The sequence below is a fragment of the Emys orbicularis genome, chromosome 20, assembly GCF_028017835.1.
Source record: "Emys orbicularis isolate rEmyOrb1 chromosome 20, rEmyOrb1.hap1, whole genome shotgun sequence".
NCBI lineage: Eukaryota > Metazoa > Chordata > Testudines > Emydidae > Emys > Emys orbicularis.
In genome coordinates, this window is record NC_088702.1 from 21,251,069 (window position 1) to 21,262,817 (window position 11,749).

The 11,749-nt window shown below is 50.0% G+C and overlaps 1 protein-coding gene across 1 annotated transcript; it reads right to left on the bottom strand.

The window, feature by feature from the left end:
* Positions 1–1,773: 1,773 nt before the first annotated feature.
* Positions 1,774–2,622, bottom strand: LOC135892112 (chemerin-like receptor 1). The gene has a single exon (XM_065419808.1). The coding sequence runs from the start codon at positions 2,620–2,622 to the stop codon at positions 1,774–1,776; it is 849 nt and encodes a 282-aa protein (XP_065275880.1).
* Between the last annotated feature and the right edge of the window lie 9,127 nt (positions 2,623–11,749).

The following is an 11,749-nucleotide window of genomic DNA, read 5'->3' on the forward strand; positions in this document are numbered from 1 at the left end:
ATATTAAATGAGAAGATTGACATAATAGGCATCACAGAAAATTGGTGGAATGAGGATAATCAATGGGACACAGAAAAGCTAACAGAATGTTGGGAATCATTAAGAACGGGATAGTTAAGAAGACTGATCTTGGAGTCACTGTTGATAGTTCTTTGAAAACATCCACGCAATGTGCAGTGGCAGGTAAAAAAGTGAACAGAATGTTGGGAATCATTAAGAAAGGGATAAATAATAAGACTGAAAATATCATATTGACTCTATATAAATCCATGGTATGCCCACATCTTGAATACTGCGTGCAGATGTGGTCGCCCCATCTCAAAAAAGATATATTGGAATTGAAAAAGGTACAGAAAAGGGCTACAAAAATGATTAAGCATATGGAACAGCTTCCATATGAGGACAGATTAATAAGATTGGGACTTCTCAGCTTGGAAAAGAGACGACTAAGGGGGAATATGATTAAGGTCTATAAAATCCTTACTGGTGTGGGGAAAGTAAATAGGGAAGTGTTATTTATTCTTCTTATAACACTAGCAAGGTCACCCAATGAAATTAATAGGCAGCTGGTATAAAAGGATGACAGCAAAAAAGCCACCTGTTAAAAAAGAAAAGACGAAGAAGAGACCTGTAACAAGTCAGAAGATTTTTTCTTTAAAGGAAGGATATTCCAAGAGTCTATTTTAGTGGACAGACATGGAGTCAGAACTCCTGGGTTGCATCCCAGACTCCGCCTCTGAACTGCTTGGGTAGATTGGCCAAGTCACGTCATGGCCCTGTGACTCAGTTTCCCCTCCACACATTTCTCTGTTTAACTTTAGAGTGTGAGCTCACTGGAAGGGACCATTGTGATCATCTCGTCTGACCTCCCTGATCACACGGACCAGAGAACTGCCCCAAAATAATTCCTAGAGCAGAGATTTTAGACAAGCATCCCAGCTTGATTAAAAATTGCCAGTGATGGAGGATCCACCAGGACCCTGGGGAAATTGCTCCAATGGTCAGTTACTCTGATCGTTACAAATTTTCACCTCCTTTCCAGTCTGAATTTGTCTAGGTTCAACTTCTGTTCAGTGGATCATGTTAGACCTTCCTATCCTAGATTGAAGAGCCCACTATGAAATATGTATTCTCCACGTAGGTACTTACAGATTGTGATCAAGTAACCCCTTCAGCTTCTCTTTGTTAAGCTAAATAGATTGAACTCCTTGAGACTCTCGCTCTAAGGCAGGTTTCAGAGTGGTAGCCATGTTAGTCTGTATCAGCAAAAAGAACAAGAAGTCCTTGTGGCACCTCAGAGACTATTTCCCAAACTATTTCCCCATGCTAATTTTCCCCCTACTATTATTCACACCTTCTTGTCAACTGTTTGAAATGGGCCATCCTGATTATCACTACAAACGTTTTTTTTCCTCCTGTTTATAATATCCCACCTTAATTGATGAGTCTCATTAGAGTTGGTATGGCAACCCCCATTTTTTCATGTTCTCTTCCTACTGTATTTTCCACTGCATGCATCTGATGAAGTGGTTTTAGCCCACAGAAGCTTATGCCGTCTAAGGTGCCACAAGTACTCCTCGCTCTTTTCACTCTAAAGCAGATTTTCTAATCCTGTAATCATTCTCTTGGCTCTTCTTTGAGTCAGACCAAAAAATTAACTTTCTGAAAAAGACAATTTTGGGGTAAAGAGGGAGTTATGGGTCTATTGAATAGAAGTCTTTTCCCATGCAAATATCCACAATTCCATCCATTCCCCTATTCAGCTGGCTATGACTACGAATTTTCGGTGGTTTGGAGGTTGCGTGCATGTTGCCGGTACCTCAGAAACTCTTCCTCCATGGTGAGGTAGAAGATGGGGTTGAGGCAGCTGCTGAAATATGTCAGGACCCAAGCAAAACCACTTCCCACGTCCAGAAGAGGCCGAGGGTACTTAGCTGAGATCAGCAGGAAGGAGAAGACGTGATACGGCAGCCAGCAGAGGAAAAAGGTCGGGATCAAGCCAAGAAGGATCTTGAGTGGCTTGGTGGACTGTATCAACCTGCTCCTTCTCAGCTTGGCAGCTAGAACAATGTAGAAGGTTGGGATCAAGATCAAGGCTAGTGGGATTAGAAACCCGACCAGGAACTGGATCACAATGGCGGCCTTCACCCTCTCTTGGAAATCCAGTGGGAAATTCATGCTGGTGTTGGCAGGTGAGTGCAGGGATTCCCAGAGATCACTGTACCGCAAGCTGAAACCTCCCGACAGGGCCCATGTGCCCAGAACCACCCCGAAAGCCAGGTGGGGCGTGCGGTGGTTCCGGGGCCATGCAGGGCATGCCACGAGGATGCAGCGATCGACACTGAGGGCGGTGAGGAAGAAGGCACTGCAGAACATGTGTAGGGAGGTGAATGCGCTGCTCACCTTCTTGGCCCACTCTAAGTCCGGGATGACGATGGAGATGCATCTGAGAGGCAGGAAGATGATGAAGATTAAATCGGCCATGGCCTGGTTCAGGAACCACAGGGCGCTGGCCATCCTTTCCAGACGGCATCCAGCAACAAAGAAGATGTAGCTGTTCAACGACACTCCGGCGAGGAAGACCACGCCACCAAGTACCAGAGAGACGATTAGGAACACCATTCTCGGAAGAGTTGCAGTCACAGTATCCCCTTCTTTTCCTCAGGGCTCAGCGGAGACAACGCAGACGTTGTACTGAGCAAAGGAAGGAAAAGCAATGAAAAGGGCTCCAGGAGAGGACACGGACAGAGAGAGACAGCCGCAGAGTTTATAATCCCCTTAGAGTTTATAAGGTCCCCAGATCCTGAGCTGAACTCAAATAGGATCAAATCCTTGTAGACCCGTGGCACTAATGGTTCAAAAACCTTAGAAGCATAGAGCCAGAGGGTTAGAAGGGGACCGCAAGGATCATCTCATCTAAACCCCTGCCAATATGCAGGATTTGTTCTGTCTATTCTCTGCCCGAACATTTTTTGTTTTTACATAATATCATTTTTTTACCAAACCAAATATTTAAAGAAACCCACATTTACTTCTTGCTGAAAAGTTAGATTTCTAGGCAAGGGGGTGTGAACAGTGGGGTGTGGGGTGTCCCAGATGCAGAGACAGAGATATGACAGACACCCCATCCCCCGAAGTCTCACTAAAATTCCCAAATTATCTTCTTCCTGTTAGTTTCGTGAAGGAGCTGGTTATTCCTGTCTTTGTTAAAAAAACCCCAAAAAGTTAATCAATGATAGTTTCCCCTTTTCTTATCTGTTTTTCAAATAACGGAATTTTTGAAAGTGATTCTTCTCCCCCTGCCCCCATCATTTTGAAGTGCAGATTTTGTGTGGTTTAGGCCATTTTGGGGGAGTTAGTGGAGCAGAGAAAATCCCAACTGAAAGAACCCACCTATGGAAACAAGGATGACAGCAAAAAAGCCACCTGTTAAAAAAGAAAAGACGAAGAAGAGACCTGTAACAAGTCAGAAGATTTTTTCTTTAAAGGAAGGATATTGCAAGAGTCTATTGTAGTGGACAGACATGGAGTCAGAACTCCTGGGTTGCATCCCAGACTCCGCCTCTGAACTGCTTGGGTAGATTGGCCAAGTCACGTCTTGGCCCTGTGACTCAGTTTCCCCTCCACACATTTCTCTGTTTAACTTTAGAGTGTGAGCTCACTGTGGCCAGGCCTGTTTCTCCCTGTGGGGCTGTGCACTGCCTGGTGTGATGGGGCTTCTGAGCTCGGTCAGTGTCTGTTCAGCACCCAGCGTGACGGCGCCCCTGACCTCTGACAGCAGAACCCACATCTAATTTCAACCAGCAATATCTAGAGCAGATGAGGGGAGGGGATGGGATGGGGGCAGCAGGCAAGGGGGAGATCCAGGGGGCAGCGGTGTGTGGGGGGGTGAGAATGAGATCCAGTGGGGCAGCTGGGGGGGTTACCTCATTTCCTTACCCGTGTCTGCGGGGGACGCAGCGTCTCAGAGTCAACCCCCATCCCAGGTCCCCAGCGCGATGCTTGCAGCTCTCTCAGTGCTGAGTAGGGAGCTGTTCATGTGGGGGTATATCTGGGGGGGACCATGGGGGAGATCAGAGGATGTGGCTGGGTCTGATCGTGTCTGCAAAGCCTGGAAGGACTCCGGCGCCCACAGCTACATGCAGACATCACATGAACCACAATCTCCCCCGCCCTGCCCCACTGGGCCTAGCAAGGTGTCTGCATTTGGCTGTCCACATCCGGGGGCAGGCGGGCGGGGAACCAGGCAAGGTCCCAAGAGCAGAGATGGCAGCTGGGACTCTGCCCTCCAGCCCCTCCTGGCTTGGAAAAGTGAACAGAGCCCTGCTGGGAGCGGGACATGTGAGATTTGAGCCCTGCCTTTTCTGCAGGGAACCCACCCCTCAGCCCGGACCACGTTACAGGCCAGCCAAGGCTAAGGGAACCCTTGCTCTATGCCCGGCCTGCACAAACCACAGCCCGGCCTGCAACCTGCCTCCATCTCTTATCATTTGCCTGGAGGTCTCAGGTGTGGAGGCACTTTTCTCAATTCTTAGAAGCACAGACCCAGTGGGTTAGAAGGGGACCGCAAGCATCATCTCATCTAACCCCTGCCAAGATGCAGGACTTGTGTCTATTCTCTGCCCAAACGTTTTTGTTTTTACATAATATCGTTTTTTCGACTACACCAAATATTAAAAATAACCCCCACATTGGCTTCTTACTGAAAAGTTGGATTTCAGGGAAAGGGCGGTGGCCAATGAGGGGGGCGGTCCAGATGCAGAGACAGAGATAGGAGACACACACACGCAAACACCCGCCATGCTCCGCAGCCTCACCACAATTCCCAAATAATCTTCTTGCTGTTAGTATCCCAAAGGAGCCTGGACAAGTCACATCACGGCCCCATGCCTCAGTTTCCTCTCCAAACATTTGTCTGTTTAGAGTTTGAGCTCACTGGGAGCAGGTCTCTTTCTACCTCTGGGTCTGTGCAGCGCCTGGCGCGATGGGGCCCCCGAGCTCGATCAGTGTCTGTACACAACCAAGCTGAACGGGAGCCCCTGACCTCTGACACAGGACACACCAATAATTTCAACCGGTTCTAACCGGACCAGATGAGGGGAGGGGATGGGGGCAGCTGGAAGGGGGGAGATCAAGGGGGCTTTGATGTGGGTGGTGGGACAGAATGAGATCCAGTGGGGGCAGATGGGCGGGGGTCATCTCATTTCCTTACCCGTGTCTTCGGAGGACGCAGTGTCTCAGACTCGACCCCTGTCCAGGGTCCCCAACGCGATGTCTGCCTGCAGCTCTCCCAAACTGGCTCAGCCTGGAGGAGGAAGCTGTTCATATAGGGGTATATCTGGGGCGGGAAGAAGAATGAGTGGAGATCACAGGATGTGGCTGGGTCCGAATACTTCTGCAAAGCCCGGAAGGCCTCCGGCATCCACAGCTACATGCAGATGTTATGTGAACCACAAGCTCCTGTTAGAATATAGATATTCAGGCCTGCCTGTAAAGGCCTATACTTTAAGAATGTAGGTGTATTTTTATCACTTAGCTAGTTACAGGAGTATAAAAACAAAGAATCAAAATCACAGTCCACCTGTGTCTGGGCCTTCTCGCACTAGGATAGTCTGAGGCCTTGTTCTTAGGCTAAGCAGCAGGGGCAGCCCTAAGCTGGGAAGTGAACGGTCACATCCTCACATCCCAAACCAGTCACACTGAAATAAGGGGGTATTGGGCTGTTAGGAAGATGATCCTGTCCTAATAGTGCCCATCACCACCAGATAAAGAAACAGATCTTAAGATGGTTAAAGAAAACTTAGTTTGATAACATCCTGTCTGGCAAGAAATCACTGATCAATGGTTGTGGTTGTGAAACACTCATTTCTGTATGTTTGGTCTTTATGGCCCCCGCTTTTCTATTCTTAATCTGTCTGGCTCTGTAATTGTTTCTGTTTGTTGTATAATTAATTTCGCTAGGTGTAAATTATTGAGGGTAGTGGAATAAAATTGGTTAGAGAATTGCGTTAGGATTGGTTAGTTAAATTTCAGTAAAATGATTGGTTAAGGTACAGCTGAGAATATTACTATATAAATTGGGGTCAAACAGGAAGTGGGGGAAGGGAAATTGGAATCAAACTTGCTGGACATTAACCCCAATAAACATTGCCCTGTCTGCACTACTGACTTCTGGTCTTTTGCTGCTTGCTGTCTGCATGACAAGAACCAGGGAAATGGGAGGGGGGAGGGAAAGCCCTCTAACAGCTCCCCTCACTCTGGCCTGGTCTACACTACGAGTTTAGGTCGACTTTAGCCGCGTTAAATCGAATTAAGCCTGGACACGTTTACACGACGAAGCCCTTTCTTTCGACTTAAAGGGCCCTTTAAACCGGTTTCTTTACACCACCTCCGACGAGGGGATTAGCGATAAAATCGGCCTTAGGGGGTCGGAATTGGGTTAGTGTGGACGGAATTCGACGTTATTGGCCTCCGGGAGCTATCCCACAGTGCTTCATTGTGACCGCTCTGGACAACACTCTCAACTCAGATGCACTGGCCAGGTAGACAGGAAAAGCCCCGCGAACGTTTGAATTTCATTTCCTGTTTGCTCAGTGTGGAGAGCACAGGTGACCATGCAGAGCTCATCAGCACAGGTAACCGTGATGGAGTCCCAGTCCCAGGATCGCAAAAGAGCTCCAGCCTGGACCGAACGGGAGGTACGGGATCTGCTCGCCATCTGGGGAGATGAATCAGTGCTGGCCGAACTCCGAAGCAGTAAAAGAAATGGCAAAATATTAGAAAAGGTCTCCAAGGCCATGAAGGACAGAGGCCATAACAGGGACGCACAGCAGTGCCGCGTGAAAATTAAGGAGCTAAGGCAAGCCTACCACAAATCCAGAGAAGCAAACGGAAGGTCCGGGGCTGAGCCGCAAACATGCCGCTTCTACGCGGAGCTGCATGCCATTCTAGGGGGTGCAGCCACCACTACCTCAACCGTGTGCTATGACTCCCTCACTGGAGAAAGACACAGGGAAGCGGGTTCGGCGGACGAGGAAGATGAGGATGGAGAGAACATAGATTGCTCACAGCAGCAAGGAAGCGGAGAAACCGGTTCCCCCAACAGCCAGGATATGTTTATCACCCTGGACCTGAAACCAGTAACCCCCGAACTCACCCAAGACCCTGTGGGCACACAGGGGACCTCTGGTGAGTGTACCTTTGTAAATATTACACATGGTTTAAAAGCAAGCGTGTTTAATGATTAATGATTAATTTGCCCTGGCAATCGCGGCCAGTACAGCTACTGGAAAAGTCTGTTAACGTGTATGGGGATGGAGCGGAAATCCTCCAGGGACATCTCCAGAAAGCTCTCCTTCATGTACTCCCAAAGCCTTTGCAAAAGGTTTCTGGGGAGGGCTGCCTTATCCCGTCCGCCATGGTAGGACACTTTACCACTCCAGGCCAGTAGCACGTAGTCTGGAATCATTGCATAACAAAGCATGGCAGCATATGGTCCCGGTGTTTGCTGGCATGCAGACAACATCCATTCCTTATCGCTCTTTGTTATCCTCAGGAGAGTGATATCATTCACGGTCACCTGGTTGAAATGGGGCGATTTTATTAAGGGGACATTCAGAGGTGCCCCTTCCTACTCTGCTGAACAGAAATATTCCCCGCTGTTAACCACGCGGTGGGGGGGAGGGGTGAAGTGACCATCCCAGAGAATTGGGTGTGTGGGGGAGGGGAGTTAGTTGGGTTTGTGCTGCATGTTAAACCTGAAACCGCAGCCCCTCCTTTTACATTGCAAACCCATTTTAAATGGCCAACCCAACGGGTGCTTGGTATGGTTAATGAGAGCAGTACTGTTTTAAACCATCCCCACTTGTTAACAAGGTTAAAAAAGCCAAAAGACTGTGTCTTACCATGGCTGCCTGCAAGCTGAAATCTGTGGCCTGGCACTGCGTGAGTGATCTCTCACACCAAACCTGCAGGCTCTCAATATAAGAGGAAAAATGCGACCTTGTAACGAAAGCACATGTGCTGTGTGATGTGAACAGCAAAATCTAACGTGAAAGACTGTACCCATTGTTCTCTAAAATGTATCTTTTTTAACCACCTCTCCCTTCTCCTCCACCAGCTGCAAATGTTTCACCTTCACAGAGGCTAGTGAATATTCGAAAACGGAAGCGAAGGACACGTGACAAAATGTTCACTGAACTACAGACTGCCTCCCATGCTGACAGAGCACAGCAGAATGCGTGGAGGCAGTCAATGACTGATTTTAGAAAAGCCCAATATGAGCGAGAGGAGCGGTGGCGGGCTGAAGAGCAGAGGTTGTGTGCTGAAGCGCGGGCTGAAGAGGAGAAGTGGCGTCAGCTTGTAAACAGAAAGCAAGAGTCGATGCTCCGGCTGCTGGAGCATCAAACTGATATGCTCCTGCATATGGTTGAGCTGCAGGAAAGGCAGCAGGAGCAGAGACCGCCGCTACAGCCCCTCTGTAACCAACAGCCCTCCTCCCCAAGTCCCATTGCCTCCTCACCCAGACGCCCAAGAACACGGTGGGGGGGCCTCCGGCCACCCAGTCACTCCACCCTAGATGATTTCCAGAGCAATAAGTTTTAAAGTTTTAAAGTGCAGTGTGTCCTTTTCCTTCCCTCCTCCCCCACCCATCCCGGGCTACCTTTGCAATTATCCCCCTAGTTGTGTGCTGAATTAATAAAGAATGCATGAATGTGAAGTAACAATGACTTTATTGCCTCTGCAAGTGGTGCTTGAAGAGGGGAGGGGAGGGGAGGGGAGGGGAGGGGAGGGTGGGGTGCTTGGTTTACAGGGAAGTAGAGTTTACCGGGTGGGTGGGGGGTTGGAGATTTCATCAAGGAGAAACAAACAGAAGTTTCATACCGTAGCCTGGCCAGTCACAAAACTAGTTTTCAAAGCTTCTCTGATGCGCACCGCGCCCTGCTGTGCTGCTCTAACCGACCTGGTGTCTGGCTGCGCGTAATCAGCGGCCAGGCGATTTGCCTCTACCTCCCACCCCGCCATAAATGTCTCCCCCTTACTCTCACAGATATTGTGGAGCGCACAGCAAGCAGCAATAACAATGGGGATATTCTTTTCGCTAAGGTCTGAGCGAGTCAGTAAGCTGCGCCAGCGCGCTTTTAAACGCCCAAATGCACATTCCACCACCATTCGGCACTTGCTCAGCCTGTAGTTGAACAGGTCCTGACTCCTGTCCAGGCTGCCTGTGTACGGCTTCATGAGCCATGGCATTAAGGGGTAGGCTGGGTCCCCAAGGATCACGATAGGCATTTCAACATCCCCAACGGTTATTTTCTGGTCCGGGAAGAAAGTCCCTTCCTCCAGCTTTCAAAACAGAACAGAGTGCCTGAAGACGCGAGCATCATGTACCCTTCCCGGCCAGCTCACGTTGATGTCGGTGAAACGTCCCTTGTGATCCACCAGGGCTTGCAGCAGCATTGAAAAGTACCCCTTGCGGTTTATGTACTCGGTGGCTTGGTGCGCCAGTGCCAAGATAGGGATATGGGTTCCGTCTATCGCCCCACCACAGTTTGGGAATCCCATTGCAGCAAAGCCATCCACTATGTCCTGCACGTTTCCCAGAGTCACTACCCTTGATATCACCAGGTCTCTCATTGCCCTGGCAACTTGGATCACAGCAGCCCCCACAGTACATTTGCCCACTCCAAATTGATTCCCGACTGACCAGTAGCTGTCTGGCGTTGCAAGCTTCCACAAGGCTATCGCCACTCGCTTCTCAACTGTGAGGGCTGCTCTCATCCTGGTATTCTGGCGCTTCAGGGCAGGGGAAAGCAAGTCACAAAGTTCGATGAAAGTGCCCTTACGCATGCGAAAGTTTCACAGCCACTGGGCATCGTCCCAGACCTGCAACACGATGCGGTCCCACCAGTCTGTGCTTGTTTCCCGGGCCCAGAATCGGCATTCCACGGCATGAACCTGCCCCAGTAACACGATGATTTCCACATTGCTGGGGCCTGTGCCTTGTGAGAGGTCTATGTCCATGTCAATTTCCTCATCACTCTCGTCGCCGCGCTGCAATCGCCTCCTCCTCAGCTGGTCCTGGTTTTGCTTTGGCATGTCCAGGCTCTGCATATACTCCAGGACAATGCACGTGGTGTTCATAGTGCTCATAATTGCCGCGGTGATCTGAGCGGGATCCATGATCCCAGTGATAGCTATGGCGTCTGGTCTGAAAAAAGGCGCGAAACTAGTATCTAAAGACCAGGGGAAGGAGGGAGGGAGGGAGGGGCGAGTGACGACATGGCGTACAGGTACAGAGAATTAAAATCAAGAAAGGTGGCTGTGCATCAGGGAGAAATACAAACAACTGTCACACAGAATGCACCCCCCCCGCCCCGAGATTGAACTCCTAAGCCTGGGTTTAGCGGGCCGTTGATTTGACGGAGGGAGGGGGGAAGGAAATGAATACAGAACAAATCTATTTTTTACATCTTAAGACGACAGTGCAGCATGACTGATAGCCCTCAGCATTTTCTGGGTGCTTGGCAGCAAATACTGGGCGCTTACCAGTATGATGATGATGGATACCAATCATAATATACTATTTATTGCCAAAAGGCAAGGGGTTGCTGCTGTGTAGCAATGTAGCCCCACGTGTGCCAGCCACATGTCTGCCAGCACCCAGATCGCCCTCGGCCTTTTCTGGGTGCTTAGCAGACAATACTTGGCAGAAAATAGTATACTACGACTGATAGCCATCATTGTCCGATGAGGACGGTTAAAGGCAAGGGGTTGCTGCTGTGTAGCAATGTAGCCCCACGTGTGCCAGCCATATGTCTGCCAGCACCCAGATCGCCCTCGGCCTCTTCTGGGTGCTCAGCAGACAATACTTGGCAGAAAATAATAAACTATGACTGATATCCATGATTGTCCGACGAGAACGGTTACCAGTCGTAATAAACCATCTACTGCCAAAAGGCAAGGGGCTGGTGCAATGCAGCCCTACGGCTGCCAGCCCCACAGCTACCAGCATCCCAATCGCCGATGAAGGCTACTACTCATGCTGCACCGTCTACCGCCAAAAGGCAGTTAGCTGCTGCTGCTGTGTAGCAATGCAGTCCCACGTCTGCCGGCACCCAGAAGACATATGGTGACGGTGAGCTGAGCTGAGCGGGCTCCATGCTTGGCGTGGTATGTTGTCTGCACAGGTAACCCAGGTAAAAAGGTGCAAATCTATTGTCTGCCGTTGCTGTGACGGAGGGGGTGGGGCCTGACGCAATGTACCCAGAACCCCCCGCGGCACTGTTTTGCATCATTCGGGCATTGCGATCTCAACCCATAATTCCAATGGGCGCTGGAGACTGCGGGAACTGTGGGATAGGCACCCATAGTGCAATGCGCCGGAAGTCGACGCTAGCCTCGGTACTGTGGACGCGGTCCGCCGACTTCATGCACTTAGAGCATTTTATGTGGGGACACACACAATCGGCTGCATACAACCGGTTTCTATAAAACCGGCTTCTATAAATTCGACCTAATTTTGTAGTGTAGACATAGCCTCTGTTGGGCCCTAGCAAGGTGTCTGCATTCGGCTGTCCACTGCTGTGGGCCGCGACGGGGCCCCCATCAGAGAGCGGGGCTGAGACAGCAATGTCCAGCTGACTCCACCGTGCGAGGGCCCAGGAGCAGAGACACCAGCTGGGACTCTGCCCTCCAGCCCCTCCTGGCTGGGGAAAGCGAACAGATCCCCGCTGGGAGTCGGACGCAT